Here is a 20,415-nt window from a genome sequence, read left to right as displayed (position 1 = left end):
CTACTTGCCCCCACTACTCTCCATTAAAATGGATCATCGTAGGGCCAAGATAAAGACATGGCCAGACACAAACAACACACACAATCAGCAAAGCTGAGTACATAAGCGTAATTAAACACACTAACATGCATTCTCCTATCATCACACACACTTACCTCATTGCACCTGTTTACAAGCACACACAACAATCAACAAGACACTTTAACTAGACACTAAATAATTCATTTAGCGTTGATTACGCATCGAACGGGTTTCCAACTATACCTCCCCCAATAAATTGAGGTTAACTGACACGGGAGCTAACCATGCCATCAACAACCTGTGCCACACATAGGTGGCGGAATTCCAGCGCATAATAATAATAAAAAGGAATATACAGCGTCCTGTACTCCGTTAGAAGTTATGATCAAATATAAAGTCACATAACTCCCCCCCATATGTTCATACTCAAGGTATATACGTTCCAAGAGTTTTGGTGCGTAATCTCTTTCACTTTACGTTATTTACATATTATTAGACTTGGTGATGACCCTCAAAGCATAACAATTCAATCATCAATAATAATTCAATCACTCAAACATACCAATTTAATTCTTGAATATTTAGTGACCACATAATATTTAATGTTGAACCCTTTTTAATTCTACCTCAGTGTCAAAGACACCTTAAACGCATAAAGCGCCAAAAATCCTATCCCTCGGTGTTAAAAACACCTTAAGTGCACAAAGGCACCAACATACAATTTATTCCTTGTGTACATAGACACTTATATAGCTCCTTTCTCATGCTTAAAGCATCAATAAAAATTATATGAACCATAATAAAATTTCTTTTCAATATTCCAAACATAATTAAACAATTAGTTTAATTAAACATGCTCTCTATCATGCCATAAATAAATATGTAGTCCATATAATCATGCCAAAATATAATTTTTCAATCCATAAACCATCACAAATAATTCATGATTCACAATTCAATCACCAACACAAATAATTCACAACTCAATACATAAACCTTAGCATGATACTACTTGTAATTGATTGAAATTAAACCTAGCATGATTCTACATCATCAAAATATGCTAAGTACGCGAACGTACCTTGAGTACGTTATTAAAACTGCCACAACTAGTAGAAATCGCTTACTTCAATGTCTCCTACACATTAAATCCATAATATTCACTCTAAACAAATTTCCAGCAATATATATTATTTTAAAACCCTTCATAAATTAATTAGAATAAGCTAAAATTATATTTAAAACACCTTAAATTAAGTCCCAATTAGTGGGTAATTAAAATTTCTTCAAGAAACCCAAAATTAAGTGTTCTACATAAAATTTCAGCACTTTATTATACTTAAAACTTGCTGTAATTTGGTTTTAAAACACTTAAAACAAAGGCCTACCCTATTATACATCATAATCTTTCAATAAATCATGAAACAAGAACCTAGGGTTTCAAAAATTGGGGCTTTTTAATTAAAAACCAAATCTGAAAATTAATTCATACAATTACAATTATCAATCATCAAAATTAAATCCCAAAACTCATAAATTATAATTAGATCTAAGCATAGGTTAAATTAAAATAAGAAAGCTAAGTTTTTTTTTTATATATATATATAGTTCGAAAAAGAAAGGGGGAAAAAGAGGAGGAAGAACGGCAGCCACCACCGGCTGCCGGCTGGTGGCGGCGGCGGCTGCCTGCTGCCGGCGGCTTGCGCTGCTGGCAGCGGTGGTGAGGGAGAAAGGCAACCGAAAAAATAAGGGGAAGGGGAAAAAGAAAAAGAAAGAAAAATAAGGAGGAGAGAGAGAAGTTCACCTTGGGTTTTCTCCACTCTGGGCAAAGTTTGATTTGCCTCATAAGTGGGATATTTATACCCCTTCTCTACTAACCCTCTTCCCTAAACTTTCCTCTTTTAGGTTTTCCTAATTTCTTCCCTAATAAAACTTGTTGAAAATTAAACTTTTCTAAAATAAAACCCCAACTTTTAAATAAAATAATTAAATAAACTTTCCTTTAATAATAATATTAATTAAAATAATTACAACTATTTAAATACTTTATAAAATACATACTTCAAATAAAATACGTATAAAAATACGGGATATTACAGGAAAAGATAAACATGACGTCGCGGAGAAAATGATGGAATCCAGTGCCGACGATAGATTACTACGACTGATAATATAATCTTCTCTTGTTGCACGTTATAGACCACTAAAAACAAAATTTAATTTTATACTTTAGGATGAGATATGATCAAAATTAACATCGCAAAAAATTAAATTGATAAAAATGAAATTAAGCATTTGCAATCATGCGAAAAAGACACCCAAGAAAAGAACACTCTAGAAAGTAATGTATAAAAACGTGTTGGAGTTGTTTTAAGTGGAATTATTTGATATAGCTTGAATGAAAATTAGATTAAAATTTTCTCTCTTGTACTTTCATAATTTGCTACAACAATTAGGAAAAAGAGTGTTTTAATTGGACAGCATGATATTAATTGATGATTATATTAAGATGGGATAGTGACAAAGCAGCTTCAAGTTTTTTTTTTTTTCATCTTCCATGGAGACTCCATTGTCGCCTATTTCCTCCTTTCCTCTGCGATGTTCATCGAGTGTTGCAGAAATGAATTTTTCATTTTTTTATTTTTTGTTTTTTTTTTTGGAAAAAAAAAAAATAAAATTAATTATATTGGAAATGACAATTAATTTGAAATTCAAACTTCTTAATTTTCATTTAAATTTGAATGAAAATTTAAAATTAATGGATCTTGGACCCCAAACAAAGAACCAATGACATGCTGCCATGTCACAATATATGTAGCTCCCACACCACATACATTGAATGTATGTGTAGCTTTTTCGGGTAAAATGTACATAACTTTCAAACAGCTACATGAAAGTGAGCCCCTTGTTGTCCACCTATTCAAGTACACGATTCCACACATCTTTTTCCCAGTTATATAGCACACAACATTCTTGATTCTTACTCCACTAATTCAATCCTTGTTTAAACATTCACCTTCAACGATCAACTCTTTCAAACAATCATGAACAACACCACTACTATGACCGTCCCCGGAAACCCTTACTTCCACGCTTCCCCCGCACCACCGCCATCATCATCTTCCGACACGTTTAACAATCTTGGACGTAAACTCGAAACCGCCACCAAAAAAGCTGAAACCTTCGCTGGTAACCTCTACCACCACCTCAGAACCGGACCCGGGTTAGTCGATGTTGCCATGACACGGATCGAGCAGGCAGGTCGTGTCATCGCCGATGGCGGTTGCCACAATGTTTTCCAGCGAGAATTTGGGGGTGTCAATGGTGAGAAGCTTAAGAAGACCTACGCTTGTTATCTGTCCACCACTACCGGGCCGGTGATGGGTACACTTTATATATCGAATAAGCGAATCGGGTTTCGGAGTGATTCGCAGGTTTTGAGTGGACCGGTTGGCGGGCCGGGTCAGTGGGTTTATTACAAGGTGATGGTGATGTTGGATCAGGTGTTGGCTGTGAACCCATCATCAAATCCGAATAAGCCGGCTGAGAAGTATATTGAGATCTTGACTAAAGATGGACATGAGTTTTGGTTTATGGGATTTATTTCATATGATCAGGCTCTTAAGAATTTGTACAAGGCTCTTCAACATTGTAATTGATTGTAATTAATGGATCTGTTGTACTGTAATTGATTTAGTTGATATATGAAATTTGTCAACTTTGTATGCAGAAAAAAAAATATCCTTGCCAGTAATTTGTCAAATACTCTTAGTTATACAACCGTGTGAGATTCTGATTGATTTGAATGAAAAGTTTTATCTGTGAACACGACAAATAGATCTTAAAGAGACCGATCAAGGCAACCAGCATAACAACTTACAAAAAAAATTCTTGGTGCTCTTTTCAAATTTTTGGACAGCTGAAATATTTGATTAAGGAACCAGTGAAGATTGAAGAGCAGTTAAGACGAAGTTAAGCCCTGAAATAAAATGGAAACATATGCAAAACAAATAAGGTCTTCTAACTGGAAAACATATGCAAAACAAACAAGGTCCTCTGTACATGAGCTTTATACCGAAAACAAGACCCAAAAGGACAGCAGACTAGCTGACACTATAACATTAAGATGGCTGCAAAAAGATTGATACATTTCACCGGAAATGAGAAGAATGAATGTTAGACATATATCTACTCATGTCCTTTACATTTCATTTAGTGTACAACACAACTATTTCACAGCAAAACAGGAACTAGCACAAAACTTCTAAAGCATGTAACTTTCTCCAGTAATCAGCCCAGAATCATGTAGAAACCAGACTCTATGCCATAATTTTAATAATTAATATGAATCATGAATTAGGCTTTTCTTCTGAAAACCTAGGAAGCTGAACAAGAGAATTGACACGAGTTACCCCTTCCAAACCAGACCAATTCTGATCGTCATTTAAAACAGATCCCACAGTAGGTACTACATCAACAGGCAATCTTCGGAAAGAATCATTCTCTTCTGATGATCTGACAGTCATGTTTCTTTGGAAAGATGGTTCAGAATTCTGACCATCATCAGATTCCAATGCTGCACCAGAGTGGTTGCTTTGGATTGTCACAGAAGAAAAGCCTTGTTCATCATAATCTGATTCTGTATCCATTTTACCATCCAAAAATAAACAAACAACAGCACAGTCATCCATCTTTGAGGTGGGGTATTTGAGTTTCCATTCACGAGCAGCGGCTTCAACCAGTACACGTGCTGCTGATGCTCTGGAGGGAGCTGTGGATACTATTTCTACCACTTCCTCATTACTCAATACATCCCAAACCTGGAAAAAAAAAAGAGAAAAGAAACGATATAAGTAAACCTATTTTCAGGAGACCAAAACATGTCATGGCATGTTGCAAGCAAGTTACTCGTATGTATTTTTCCCAAAAAGATCAGATAAACATCTCACTTATCTCTTCTTCCAGACAAATAGATACAAAGAAACAACAGAATTTATATCTGGCAATCAAACAAGAGTTGAATACATCTCAAAAACTACAAAAACTCTCTTCTTTAAATGAAGTTCTCCATTGCCTCGAGCAACAGTAAAATATAGGATTACATACGGGTAAGAAATCTTAGGTATTATCAATTTCACTGTATGTAGGTCAACTGTGCCAGTGTTTGGTTAGAAGAAAAAAAACTGTCCCCATTCAAGTTGGAAGGAAGTAATTACCAAGTGGGTACAGTTAATGGAAGGGCTGAGCAATCAACAACTTTAATATTAGTCTACTTCGATGAAAACCAAAGCTTATTTTATCCACTTATACCAAAGGTGATCATGCCAAATATTTGCACACCAAAGGCCCAAGCCCCCTTTTCCTGTTTACCTCCCAAAATTGTTGCGGATGATGCTAAAGCAGAATATTTCTAGCAAATTTGTGCTCATGCGAGAATAAGAATTACAATTTAAAGCATGTACCACTAGAAGACTTTCCAACAAGAGTAATAATTGATAACAATTGAAACAACAATGGGATCAGCTTCAACCATTGAAATGGAAAGAACAATGTAAAACAGTTATTTTGAGCTACATCATATAGGTGAAGATAAGGGAGAAAACAGCTATCTGAAAGCATCTGTATTTTAAGAAAATACAAACCCAATGGCCAATACTCAACCTTAGAAGAAAAGAAAAAGGGCCATAGCACACTTCTCTAGGACTCCAAGCTCACAAAAATATAATTGTGCTCATGTTTGAAAAGGATTTGGGTCTTGAACCATGTACCACACCATGTGGCTAACTTACAAGGACAACAACCAATCAGTTCTTCAACTTGCTATATATTAAGGGACCAGCATCAAGTATAGAATTACCCATAAACAAGGCAGTCTAACTGTAAATGATACACTCGTATAAGAGGGGGTAAAAAAACAACAACAACAGAAACAAAAGAACACAGAGAACAGCTATCTAAATGCACCGGTCTTTGTGGGGCTTCCAAAATACTCAACCTCATAATCAACAAAGTACACATTCAGCACTACTCTTAAACTACAAGTTTACACAATCAGCATAATATGTTTTAATCTGGTCTCCGCAGGATGAATTAGACCACCACTTCCATCCACATTTTCATTGTATCACAGTAGAGCCAAAATGCAAACATACAACACATCACCAGTCCCCTTTTATTAATATTTTGGATCTTGGGAATTTGGCTTTGATTCAATCATATCAAATTTTTAGGAAGATTGGACTTATTTCCATGACAAAACAGTTAAATTATACAAATGCCACCAACTTGGTACAGCACAGCAAGGGCATGCAACCGCAAAATGTAGGTTTGATCACTTTCTGAGAAACTAAATAATCATCAATCCCATCTTCGTTCCAATCATATCCAAGTTGTACAGTCTTCTATTAGTTACAAGTTACAAGAGAATAGCACAAAAGCAGATTGGAAAACCAAACCAATCTACAATATTAAATCTATTTTTAGTAATTTCATCTATGTAAAAAAGTGCATTATATTGTGATTACACATTAAAAGGAGCAAACAAGATAAAACTTTCCTAGTTTATTGTAGACAGAATGAATTGAAATAAGTTATCCCTTAAATTATTCGTCCAAGGCTTGGGATGGCTCTCCAAAGTGATTTCAAGATAACTCTAAATAAAACTTCAGACCAACCAAGGAAGGATTAAGCCTAGAAAAATATGATTTGAGATGAAATTTACAAAATAGAAGGCATATTCATGACTTTCAACAAACCTAAGTTTGGAATGAAGATCCCAACCTGCAACTGATTGATCGAAACCATTTTCCACAAATTTTCATAAACTCAGCTCAGAGTCGCAAATTAGATCCTTAGTCTGAATTCCCTTACTCAATACTCACTGTCAGGGCAATAAGATTATAAACTTGATTTCATTGAGCAAGTGACGATGTATACTAAATATAAAAGATAAATAGGAATGAACTTGAGGACCAGCACAACTATAGTTCCACATTAACAAAATCCATCAGTAGCGCATTAAAATTCACCCAAATATTTGTTTAAATTGACAAGATGCCAATTACTATTTCCAAAAACAAGTCTCAACATCTATTCTAAAGATGGGACAACAGAAAGTATACAATAGCTCATCAAATCAGTGCCATTGAAGTGATTTAACAGGTAGTACATTAGTTGTATTGTGAATGCTAGGAAACAAGACAAAACCACACTTACCCCATCAGAGGCCATTACGATGAACTGATCTTTATCTGTCAAAGTTACATGAGAAAATTCTGGTACAGAAATAACCCCGTATTCCTTTAGACAGAAGTCACCAAATGCTCGTGCCATTGCTAGTCCAGGAGCATCATCAAATGGCAACCAAACTCTAGGAACTTCAGGTTCATCTTGCAATGCAAACACCCTACCCTTGCACCGTTTTATCCTTTCGGCTTCCCCTACAATGAAGCTTTCACAACAAATTAGATTTGCTCCAGGAGGACAAAACCAGAATTTTACACTAATACACTCTTACTCGGTAAATCTGGCTTCAGATCAACAGTTAATTGGACTGCTATCAAAGCATCATTGCTGTCCTTAGACCCCATGATTGCTCGTGAATCACCAATGTTTCCCATGAACAGATTTGAACCCTGCAACCTCAAAAAGATTTAAATTTGGGGATAAAATCCAAATGTATCAATAAAATAGAAGATTATAGACAATGACGCACTTGTTTCACAATAGTTACAGCTGTGCTACCACTGCAAAAGCAATCCACATTAGGATGTGATCTCAACTCTTTATCCATAGCCTTGTATGACTTAAGAAAAACATCCCTCCACACTGAGCTAATACTATCTTCAATTGAACCATCTTTCTCAGCTTCTACACCCTCAGATTTAATATCGCCATTACAACAAGCACCACTTGGCCCAACTTCCTTTGTCTGGCAAGCGTTTATAAATGACAACAACTTTAACGGCAAAGCATCCCTCACTCTACGAGCAACAAGATGGCCATGAGGCCCATGCCCATCAAATACACCACAAAATGTCACATCATCTGCCATGAAATCCTGCAACACAAATAATTCAAGTGTTAGCTATTGAATAAAGCTCCATGTGTATAACAAGAGAAAAAAAGAAAAAGATGAAAGAATACTCACTTCCCACACTATCATGGCATCCTGGTTTATCCCCTTGCGACCCTGCTGAGTGAATATACATGAACTACGACTCTTCCCATTCATAAAAATCCTATTAGGTATTGATGACAGATGTTGCAGTGCAGCAACATGGTCAGAGAAAGTTCTCTTATTCCTCTTCTGGCCACACAATCCCATTCCTAAGCAAGACGATGATGACACTGTTTCTCCATTGCTTCCACTACTACAAGTGCTCTGACTACTAGTTGAAACACAACCACCCATTGGCTTAAACCCCAGAAACCCAACACATTGGATCAAGCTCAACCAAGAAAGAATCCTCCTTTAATTTCCTCCTACAACAGATCTAAACACAAATAAGTATATTAACATAAAAACACAAGTTCAAGATTACTCCAACATAAAGAGTACCCACATTTTACCAAATCCTCGAATACGGAACTAACAACACACCAAGCGTCAAACCATGTACACTAATAGAAAAACTACAACTCACTATTCAATCTTAAGTCAAATTTGTTGATCCATTGGACGATACGTTCACTGGTGACCATACCAACCAAACAAACATCGATCACAATGCCAGCATTAAACAAATAAAACCCGAATAATTTATTCAATATATACCAATAACGACACATACAATCAAGTAAATATAAACAAATCTCCCCTACTAATTAAACAACAGTATCAGTATTATATTACTCAGCCATGTGACCAAGCATTTAGAATATCAACCAGAGTGTCCTCATCATCTTGTCCTTCATGCAATTCGGTAATTCGATACGAATAAAATTTTCCCCAATTGTTTTTGTCAACAAGTAGCAGTCAAAATTCCTAATTTTAAGCAAACCTAAAACCCCAAAATTTGGAAATTTGAACAAAAATACAATTATATACTACTCCGTACTAATACCAGCAAAGAATCAACGGATAATTCCATCCATAATTAAACAAGTAAAATTGGTTCAAATTACAATAAATCTAGGGAAATCAACTAACTTGCTAATGTTCTTCAACTCCTTGTCCAAAAAATTATAATTATATATTCATAGCAAAGAAATTAAGTATATAATAATAATAAATAAGAAATTGATAAGATATCATACCAGTGCAGGATATTCACAACCCTAAGAAGGGTAGATTCAAAATTGGAAACTGAAGATAAGAAAAAAATTGAAAAGTTAGAGAGAGAAAAAAGGCGCAAAAAATGAAAAAATAAAAGTAAGAAAAAGACGAATAAAGTGGGGATTTATTGTCAAACAAAAACCACTAAAACCGAGAAAAAATAAAAATAATTAAATAAAAAATAGGAGAAAAGACACATGAGATCCACCATTTGAAAAACAGACACCAAGAAAAGTTGAGAAAATGAAAAAGGAGTCAAAAAATGTGAATATTCAGAGAAATTCAACAGTTTAAGAAATAAATAATAAATGGAGGAGATAAGAGAGGAAGAAGAAGGAGAAGGTTGGGAGGTAATAAAGAGAGAGAGGTGGAGGAAGGTGGTGAGCATTGATTGTGAAAGCAAAGCAGAAAGAAAGTGTGAAGAGAGAGTGAATGAAGAAAGAAAAGGGGTAGTTACTGTTACGCTGGACGAGAGAGGGAATTTATCATGTTTTGATGGATGGATGGGTGCGATACATAATGTAATAGACAGATATCCAACCTTTTTAAAAATTTAATTTTGTTGTACTTCATTGATTTGGTCCCTAGCTAGGGGCGTTAAAATCTGACTCGTTATAAACTTCTAATTAGGTCTATTAATTAACATATTGTTAATAATTATTCGATTTGAGATACTTTTTTGTAATGATTTAAACTTGAAATACACTCGACTTGATTAGACACTAAGTGTGTTAAAAGCTGACTCATCTGGACTAGACCTGATCAATTAACTCAGTGTTTAAAAAAAAATCTAATTTGAGATACTTTGTTATAATGATTTAAACATGATTCAAGCTTGAAATACACTTGAATTGATTAGACACCGAAGAACTTGATTTGGTGACTCAAACTTGCATCGTTGTTTGTCTATTTTTGTTTGCACCATTCAAATACAAAGTTGTGCAATTACTTTACTTCGTTTTTGTAGAGTGACACACTAGTTTTCGTGTTGACTTTTAGGAAAATAAAGCCCTTTAGTTTTTAAAATTGCAACGTTGACATTCTCACGCTTGTTAGTGTACTTTATGATTTTACACAAAAATTATATTTAATTATACTTTAGTAATGTTGGGTTTCGGTGAGTCCGACCCACCGCAGAATGAAACCCGACCCCAAAACCAAACTCACAATAATTATAACCATAAACATAATTAACATAAACACAAGACTAAGTAAGTAATTATTACCTTAGTAGCGTGCTTCGCTCACTAAAACGAGCTCTTACTTGAAAGCCTTCAAATCTCACTCACACGGCGACCTCCTTCAAGGTCCACCCGCAACGCGAGCACTGAACCGGTCTAATGCCTTGGAGTTAGCAAGGCCCGACCTAAAAACCCGAGTAATTAGTGTTCAAAGGTTTTCACACTGTGATGCTTTTTTCAACACTTACTGAAGTGAAAAATTCCCAACTCTTAGGTTGGTATTTATAGCAAAAGCTCTCAAAATTCCCATCATCTTTCCATCTAGGAGATTTTGATTTTATTCATTTTATTTTAAATCTAAAATAAAATTAATAAGCAAGCTAGTGATAAATCAACAGGTGTCAAGCACACATGAAGGGTTAGGTGAGGACCATTTGGAGGAGAGGGGGGACCAAACTTGCTCCCCACTCCTCTCCTAAAAACCGCCACCTCACACCTCTCACCTCTCACTCTCTCTTGCTAGCCGCCACATGGCAGCCCCACTAGGGCACCAAGGCACCCAAAGTGGGCTGCCATGCTACCCCTTATGCCCGAGGCTATCCACGGCCAGTAGGCCCAGCACAAGCGTGTGGGCTGCTGCTGGCTCCCTCGACTAGCATGTCTCGCACCATATGTGTGGGCTGCTACCGAGGGCTGCTGCTGGCCTAGTGCGCACATGGCCATGGCAGCCATGCTAGCTTAGGTGCGCTAGCACGCACCAGCCATCCTTAGGCTTGGCTTGGTACGTTTGCTAGCCACCATGCCCCTAGCACTCGGTTTGCTTGGGGCTTCCCGATGCTAGGGATATGTTGGGAATATGTTGATTTATTAGTTTTTCTCGTCTCGTCTTTTTTATTATTATTATTTTCGACTCGACTTTCGACGCTCCAAGCTCGAATTTCCGACGTCTAAATATTAATTACTCGAGCGACTCATTAATTCCTTCCGAATTAATTCGTCGCTTCGGTTCACTAGTTGCTTAGGTGCGACTCATTAATATTACTGATCGGAAGCGGCCTCCACGCAGGCATTCCGATCACTTGACCTCACTGAATAATTAGCTTTCTAATAATTTCAAACCCTTTATCGGAATAATACACTTGTTTGAAGGACATCATTCCTTTCAATCACCCACTTGTCCTTCCGGACAAGTGCGCATTTAGTGTATAGCCTTTTTCCTATGTCGCTTAATGTCTCTTCATGAACTATAAGGGAAAATTTATTCGTCATCGTTATTATGTCCAGAAGTGTTTCTCGATCCCGGGTCCGACTGTCAATAAACATATGATTTCTAAAATCCATCCGAGCACGACCATGAATTTTATAGTCTCGCTCTTCGAGAGGCCTTGTAAACAACAAAGACATCTTTCCTATTTTTAATAGGGGGACATTCCTAGTCTTGTAATGTAGCATCTCTTACTGAGAGGACCTAGCCGCTCGAGTGATGCCGTTATAATCCCCTATTACGGCAAACATTTTACAACATCAAAGCGGACTATTACTCAAACAAGAAAACTCACAAAACTCATGGTCGAGGAAATAGGTTATGATAGCCATAATGACAAGTATACTTATGATGATTTTAATCTCTTAAAGTATTCTCATAGGTCGTTCCAGTATGGTTCTAAACCAATACCTGTGCAAATGATTTATGATGATCATGTCCTTGTAGCACAAGAAACAGTTCTATAAATCAAACTACACACTAATCTCAAATGGTCATTAACCGTCCATTGTTTAAATGACCTTGATTAGGGATAATTCTCGATTATAATATTCAATATTCACTTAATAGGTGTTTCCTTAACAAGACTGGTCTTGATACCCTATTTTGAATATTCTCATAATCAAATGGACTCATTATTTAATCCTAAACCATAATTAAATAGCAAACGGAGTGATAAAATTGCATGAAATTTTAAATTACTCCAAAACCTGAATGGTTCATCTTATGATAAAATTGCATGAAATTTTAAATTACTCCAAAACCTTAATGGTTCATCTTATGATAAAATTGCATGAAATTTTAAATTACTCCAAAACCTAAATGGTTCATCTTTATAAAACATTTATAGAAATCACACCTATATCTAATATGCTTGATTTCTTTCATGCAATTGTGAATGTTGTCGTTCACTTATTGCATAGGTTTAGTTATAATTACTTTGCTAATCTTAGAATCTTCATTACTGATCACTTTCATAATAAGATGATAAAATTTGAGAGTGTCATGGATTATATGTGATTTAGGATTTATTGTCCAAGTGATGGCTCCCACTCATTTTCATGATTGAAATCTTCAACTTGACAACCTACAATCATTAACGTTTAACAACAAACTTTCCATAGAACATCTATATTATCGCCTTTAAGGCAACAATATTCTCAACATACTTCCTCCGTTCTTTATTGCTTGACCTTCTTTGACTTTTACACTATTCACCACGCCTCCTTTGACCGTCTTTTGTGAATAATAGGTAAGGAAAAATATATTCATGTATGATCTTTTTGTATTCGTCTCAATAAGTACTATCATAATATATAACTTTTATAATTTTTACTTATGGAGAATTTAAGTTATTGATCGTTAAAGTTTGCATTGGCAAGTGTGATAAAAGAAACAGGTCAAATAAAAAAGAACAGAGGAAGTATATTTTAGTAGACTTCCTGATGATGCTTTGCTTGGGTTTCACTCCAAACGACTCACAATGATTTGGGATACCCTAATCACTTGTGATCATGGAAATTTACCTTAAATTCCCGAACATTACTCATGGATGCACATCCATGTTACCATTCTCAAGCCACGACTCATTGTTAGTTTGTCTTATAAACGACTTCCTTGTTAAGGTTTGTGCTTGAAACATCAATTCTCAAACTGTATTTGTTTCTACAAGTCAAGAACTCATCATGTTACTAATCCAAGTACTTTGGATGTTCTTGGCCATATTATAACGATCTATTACATAGTTTTAGGTTGATTGGTACTACACGTGCTCTAAGCAAGTAAGTCGCGTGACGATTCTATATCGTAGCGTACATTATGGATTTAATTGTAGAATGATTCTCAATCTTTTCCACCCACGTTACATTTTAGCTCATCCAGTTTTCACTAAGTCTTGCTAAACTGTTTGCTGTGTGATATGGTTGAAAGTCTGTGCTAGAGTCTTTCTTGTTTGACTTAGTATTTAGCCTAGCTCATACTTAGTTCAAACCTTTACTTAGTTTTATACATACGGGTAGAAAGTCTTTCAAAGTCCTTCAATTCATGTTTAACACGGTAAATTCCTTTACACATTCAAACATTTTATTAAGTATATACTTAATACCCAATATGTACTAAGTATCATCTTTTGCTTGATCCATTGTCGAAAATACTTTTAAATCTAAGCATTTAGCATTTGATAGTTAATTTACAACAGAGTTCGTAAACTTCTTGTTGGACCTTACAAGATTGACTCTTGCTCTCCCACTAAACTTCTTGTTCATAAGAATTTCTATGTTTCTTCATAAGTCAATCCTATTATTAACTTTATGAGAAAAACACGTTCCAATCCCTTTATGAAATGCTTCCTTCAATCCCATAATGGATTTCTTGAGCTTGCTTTCAAATCTGGCATTATTTAGATTTTCAAAATCGTTAGACTATTTTCATAGTCACTTCCAAAATCCAATTTTAGAAAGGCGATTTTGGTATCTATCACTAGTAGAAAATATCAATATGGCACCGAGGAAAGGGCACCAATTTTTCAAAACCGTTGGGGAAAAAAATGGGCGGGATTTACACTAATAGAAATGACATCGGTTCAAAGCAAACTGGTGCCAAATTAGGAATTGCCACCGATTTTGAACCGGTGGGAATTCTTTAAAAAAAAGCCAGTCTTTTTTTTTATATATAGAAATTGCCACCTTTTATCTCCCAAAACCTAGCCCTTTCATCTTCTCTCTCCTCCCTCATTCTCCCCTGTTTCACTTCTTCTCTAATCTCCTCGTCCCCTCTGCCTCCCTCCTCTTCTTCTCCGATCTTCTCGTCCCTCCCTCTTCTTTCCCATCTTTCTCTTCCGTTCTCTTATCTCTTGGTCTCTCATCTCTTGTTATTATTCCTCTTCTCAACAACCACGCCGCCGCCAGTTACTATCGACGCCGTTGACGCCAACGTCGACGCCATGGGTTTTGTGGGTTTTTGGGTTTTGTGGATTAATTCGATGCGATCAAAATATAAATCGAGGTTAGGGTTTCTGGGTGTTGTGGATTAATTTTGTTTATGGGTTTATAATGTTTTTCTATGTTCTATATTACTACATTTTCTACTAGATCTGATTCAAATCATTGCAATTTTTCGCTTTTGAAATTTTCATGAATTTTTTGGGTTTTTTTTTGTTGATATTCTGGGTTTAATTCTGGGTTTATTTTCTTGGTTTATATTTTGTGACTTATGGGTTTATTTTCTTGGTTTATGTTTTGTGATTTCTAGGTTTTTTTTAGTTATTATTTTCTGGGTTGATTTAAATTTTCGTGATTTTCAGGGTTTATTTTTCGTGATTTATGGGTTTTTTATTGTTATTTTCTTGGTTGATTTTTTTTCGTAATTTTATGGGTTTATTTTTCGTGATTTATGGGTTTTTTTTTTAATTTTGAGTTCATGAACATTGTTTAGGGTATTTTTACCCTGCCACGTGGCCCAATCAGAGGGTGACACGTGTCAGCCTCAGGTTGGTCCAAAATGGACCAATCCCTGCTTAACACGTGTCATTCCAGAAATAAAGGGGAAAAGGCGGCCTTCAGGCCCAAATCCCGAGAACGCCGAAAAACGGCGCAGCCCACCAAATGATTAGGGTTTAGTGACCTAATCAGGGGCAATTCCCAAGGACCCTATAAATAGGGAGATGTCCCTCATTTCGGGGGCACGTTTTTGATCATTTAATACACCTGCCTTCTCTTACATCAGAGAAACACCTGAGCTTGGAATCCGAGCAGATACCCACCTAAATTTCCGTACTCTTTATTCCTTTTCAAGTTACTAACTTGATCGTTGGAGGCGGAGCACCACCCAACAGGTGTCTCCGTTTGTTTTGCAGGTACAGCTCATCCCGGATCAGTCTTCGTGTTGTAACTCTCCCGAGGGACAAAAACACCCAAAACATTTGGCGCCGTCTGTGGGGAGAGTACCTCGAAGATGGTTCAAGAGTCTGTACCACCCCCTAACCGTCTGGGTGAAGACCCAGAAGTTTTTACAGACCACGAGGAGGATGAGGATCCTCAGGTCGAAACCTCTACAGCCGAGGACGGCTCTCTCAGAGTCAAGCGCATCTGGCCCAGAGAGACTCTGGAGCGGGGCGCCTCCCAAGCGGGTCCGAGCAGACCTACTGGGCAGCCGGAAGGGTCAACCCAAACGGCAGCTGGATCGGCCCCTGTCACCCGAGACGAACTCATGAGGTTCATGACGAGTTTCAAGGGTGAAATTACAAAGCTGATCACCAAAAACCAGGCTGGCCCAAGTAAAGGTCAGTCGGTGAAGAAGACTCCTCCAGAGAAGGGGAAGTCAGTCAGAAACCGGCAGCCCACTCCTCACCCAAAGGAGAAGGCAGTTGGGACCATCGATTGGTCAAAAATTCTCCTTCCTGGGGGGAACACCAATAACACTCGCCGGCCCCAACAGCCGGTGAGAAGTAAAAAACCAACTTCTGATGCTCGGGAAATTATTAACCGGAAAAGAAATCAATCGCTGTCTGAGTCGGCTTCAACGTCGAACTTTCCAGACAGCTTCAACAACGTTTATGCAGGGAGTGCACCCTCCTTGCATGAGAGTCAGACAGGCGGTAATACCGTCCATTCTGGCCCTCATATGATTGGAGCTGTCCCGTATATGCCTTCTCCGGCTTACGGGCAATATCCTCCTCACTTCATGCAGCCGGCCCTCTTTGGGGGTCAGGCGGCATATCCAAATGTCCAGCCTTTGGACTGGCAGCTTCGTTTGCTGCGCCTGGGTGAACAACCTTCTGCGTTCACTCGAGAGATAACCGAGGCGGCTCAGCCGGCCAAGGTTAAAAATGTGTTGGTTGGTACCTATGACGGTACCTCCAACCCGGAAGATCACCTCATGGCGTACACCAACCTCATGTATCTGCAGGGGTTGGATGATGCCGCTTGGTGTCGATGCTTCCCGGCTACATTGAAGGGCATTGCCCAACAATGGTTTGGTAATCTGCCAGCCGGGTCCATAGACAGCTTCAGGAAGCTTGCCTTCCTGTTTGCCTCTAACTTCTCAATGAACATCCCTGCTAAGAAAACAAGCCTTGATCTGAGCACTGTTAAGCAGGGAGAGAGAGAAGGGCTGCGCTCATATGTCAGGCGGTTCAATCTGATAAGAATTCAGATTCAAGGACTGTCTGACGAGGTAGCTTTTACAGACTTTTTTAAGGGTCTGAGAGACGGGTCGACCTTTAAGTTCGACCTCGTCAGAAAAGGGGCTTTCACCTTACAGGCGGCCCTGAGGGAGGCGGAAAGCTATATTCAAGCTACCGACCTCTGCTCGTCTGGCAGCCAGTCGGACTCTAAGAAGTTTGACAAACAGAAAGACAACCGGCCTGCTCAGCCAGCAAAAAAGAAAGAAGAGAGCAAGAAGAGAAAAGAAGTTTGGGCGGTTAGTGACTCTGACCAGCCGACCCAGAAGAAAAAGAAAGAGTTTAAACCGTACGTCCCCAAGTACGAGTTTAACAAAGACTCCAACTCCATCTTCATGGAGGTAAAGGACCGGCTGTCCATTGAGAAGCCGAATCCTATGAAGAGTTCTGTCCAGTCATGGAACAAGAATAAATTCTGTCAGTTTCATGAGGAAGTTGGCCATGACACCAACGACTGCTTCAGTCTTCAGCGTGCGTTGGACCGCCTGGCTGACAAAGGGCTGTTGAAGTCCTACATTTCTAAGTCCCCAGCCGGGGCAAAGAAGAAAAACAAGGGTCAGTCCTCCAAGACTACCCCCCAGCCTGCTAGTAGTTCGGATACCGACAAGGAGCCGGTCTACACTATAACAGGCGGGTTCCCATGTGGTGGCCCTACCATCCGGGGCACCAAGAGCCATCTTCGAAAGATGGACAAAGATGATGATGAGCAGGCGGAAGCCAGCTCCTCCTTCCCAGACGTCCTGATCACTGAGAAGGACAGGGGCAGCGTCCGCCGCCCGCATGATGACCCGGTGGTCATTGAATGTAAGGTTGCCAACCAGATGGTTGGACGGATCCTTATAGACACCGACAGCTCATCAGACATCATCAGCCTCCGGTGCCTGCAAAAGCTGAAATACAATGTCAGCAGCATGCATCCGGTCACCCACCCCTTGGTTGGTTTTGGGGGTGGGATGGTCTACCCAGCCGGGAGAATTGACTTACCCATCCGGCTGGGGGAGAAAGGCCAGGGACGACACATTGTCGTCAGATTCTTTGTCGTTGAGGAGTTGACCGCCTACAACATCATCCTTGGCAGGCCGACCCTTAACGTAGCCAAGGCAGTAATCATCCCGTCTCTCATGCTCATCAAGTATGAGAGGGATGACGGCTCTGTTGGTTCCTTGAATGGGGATCAGAAGACGGCCCGAGAGTGTTATCTCTCAGCCGTTCGAGATACCGTGGCCCCAGGCGGTCAAGAACCAATAGACCTTGACAATGTCAAGGATGCCGACCCAGCTCCCGCCCCACCTGCAGTCGGTAAGAAAAGAAAGGCACCTCTGTTGGTGGAGGTGAAGAAGGAGAAAAAATAGCAATCACTGACCGGTGAGCGGTCAGATGAGCTCCGTCCCCAACCGGCTGACGAATGCATTGATCTCGTTCTGGATGACAGCCGTCCAGAACGTACTGTTAAGGTTGGGACGGTTACGCATGCTACCTTGGGTGCAAGCCTACACCTTCTGCTGAAGGAATTCAAAGACATCTTCGCCTTTGAAGTGGAAGAGATGCCAGGCGTCAGCCCGGATCTCGCTGTCCACAAACTTGCCGTGGATCCCAAAAAGAAGCCCATCCGGCAAAAGAAAAGAAACCACGGCGAGGAAAGAAGTCAGGCGGCAGCTGCCGAAGTCAAAAAGCTGCTAGATACCAGGTTCATTCGGCCTTGTAATTTTCCCGACTGGGTGGCCAATGTGGTCCTTGTTAAGAAACCGAATGGGACTTGGCGCATGTGTGTTGATTACACAGACCTCAACAAGGCGTGTCCAAAGGACAGTTATCTGCTTCCAAAAATCGACAGCTTGGTCGACTCTACAGCCGGCCACGCCTTGATGAGTTTTATGGATGCCTATTCCGGCTTCCATCAGATACCCCTGTGGAAAAAAGATCAAGAGAAGACGGCCTTTGTCACTGATAAGGGGTTATTCTGTTATACTGTGATGCCGTTTGGCTTGAAAAATGCGCCTGCCACTTTCCAACGAATGATTAATACAGTCTTTGTTAATCAGATTGGGAGGAATGTGGAGGCGTACATTGATGACATGATAGTCAAATCTAAGCAGCAGGCGGATCACCTTGCTGATCTCCGAGAAACCTTCACCACACTCAGGCGGCATAAGGTCATGTTAAATCCTAAGAAATGCGTCTTTGGTGTTGAGTCTGGGAAGTTTTTCGGGTTCCTGATTGATCAAAGGGGGATAGAGGCTATCCTTGAGAAGATACAGGCGGTGATTGACATGCAGTCACCCCATTCTGTCAAGGAAGTCCAAAGACTCACCGGTTGCCTGGCTGCCTTGGGAAGATTCCTCAGTCGGTCAGGCGACAAATGCCTCTACTTCTTCCAAGCAATCAGGAAGAAGACCAGATTTGAATGGGGGGATGATGCTGAGACGGCGTTCCAGAGGTTGAAAGAGCATTTACACTCTCTACCTAGGTTGGTCAGCCCTTTGCCTAGGGAGATGTTGTACATGTACTTAGCCGTCTCAGACCATGCCCTCAGTGCCGTTCTCCTTGTTGAGCGAGACGGCGTGCAGCTCCCGGTTTACTTCATTAGTCATGTTCTTAAAAATGCTGAACTCCGGTACCCCATGGTTGAGAAATTTGGCCTTGCTTTGTATATGGCATTCAAAAAATTGAAGCCTTATTTTTTGGCACATCCGATGGTGATCTACACGGACCAGCCACTCAAGCGGCCAATGTCCACCTTGGACTCATCCGGGAGAATGTTGAAATGGGCTATTGAAATGCAAAGCCTTGAAATCACTTACGAACCAAGAAAGGCAGTGAAGGGTCAGGCGTTTGCCGACTTCATTGTAGAAATGACTCGTCCGGTGGCTCCGGATAATTTTGATCAGGTTTGGAAAGTGTATGTAGACGGGAGCTCTACAAAGAACGGTTGTGGTGCAGGTGTAATTTATGAGTTTCCTAAAGGAGACAGATTTGAGTATGCACTACGCTTCAAGTTTCAGGCCTCTAACAATGAGGCGGAATATGAAGCCCTGCTAGCCGGCATGCGTATGTGTAAGGCGGCGGGGGCCATGAAAATTGACGCCTACTCTGATTCTCAATTGGTTGTTAGCCAGTATGAGGGAAGTTATGAGGCTACACATCCGGCTATGATCAAATATCTTCGGGCAGTCAAAGAGGAGGCCGGGGCACTTGAGGAATTCCGGCTGAACCAAGTGCCTAGGTCTGAAAATAACCAGGCGGATGCGTTGTCAAAACTGGCATCTTCCGCCTGCCATGATACGCCTCGGTCTGTTTTTTGGGAAGTTCTAGAAAAGAGAAGCATTAATGAAGATCCCATTGGAGTTTTGGACTGAAGCTCTACCTGGATGGATGGCATCCGGGCTTATCTCTCAGACGGCACACTTCCTGATTCGCCACAGGAAGCATCCGTCCTGAAGAAGCGAGCTGCAAGATTCGAGTTGAGAAGTGGAGAACTCTTCAAGGCGGGGTT

The 20,415-nt window shown here is 39.5% G+C and overlaps 1 protein-coding gene and 1 pseudogene across 4 annotated transcripts; one reads left to right on the top strand and one right to left on the bottom strand.

Annotated features, from left to right (window-relative positions):
• The first annotated feature begins 3,065 nt into the window (after positions 1-3,065).
• LOC145557599 (GEM-like protein 1 pseudogene) lies at positions 3,066-3,680 on the top strand (annotated as a pseudogene).
• Positions 3,681-4,032: 352 nt separating this feature from the next.
• LOC145558508 (putative protein phosphatase 2C 52) lies at positions 4,033-9,767 on the bottom strand. Of its 4 annotated transcripts, none has more exons than XM_081619780.1 (7): positions 9,507-9,767; positions 9,280-9,328; positions 8,171-8,516; positions 7,736-8,080; positions 7,538-7,655; positions 7,237-7,460; positions 4,033-4,841 (listed from the first exon to the last, which is right to left on the bottom strand). In XM_081619780.1, the coding sequence occupies exons 3-7, from the start codon at positions 8,432-8,434 to the stop codon at positions 4,371-4,373; spliced, it is 1,422 nt and encodes a 473-aa protein (XP_081475906.1). In that variant the 5' UTR covers positions 8,435-8,516; positions 9,280-9,328; positions 9,507-9,767; the 3' UTR covers positions 4,033-4,370. The 4 variants fall into 4 exon arrangements, with proteins under 4 accessions (XP_081475906.1, XP_081475907.1, XP_081475902.1 ...); XM_081619781.1 differs by having other exon boundaries at positions 8,171-8,505; XM_081619776.1 differs by having other exon boundaries at positions 9,280-9,767.
• Positions 9,768-20,415: the final 10,648 nt, after the last annotated feature.

Source organism: Chenopodium album, chromosome 9 (genome assembly GCF_948465745.1).
Source record: "Chenopodium album chromosome 9, dcCheAlbu1.1, whole genome shotgun sequence".
NCBI classification, from domain to species: domain Eukaryota; kingdom Viridiplantae; phylum Streptophyta; class Magnoliopsida; order Caryophyllales; family Amaranthaceae; genus Chenopodium; species Chenopodium album.
The sequence above is the reverse complement of the archived record's forward strand: the minus strand, read 5'-3'. Positions and strand labels throughout refer to the sequence as shown.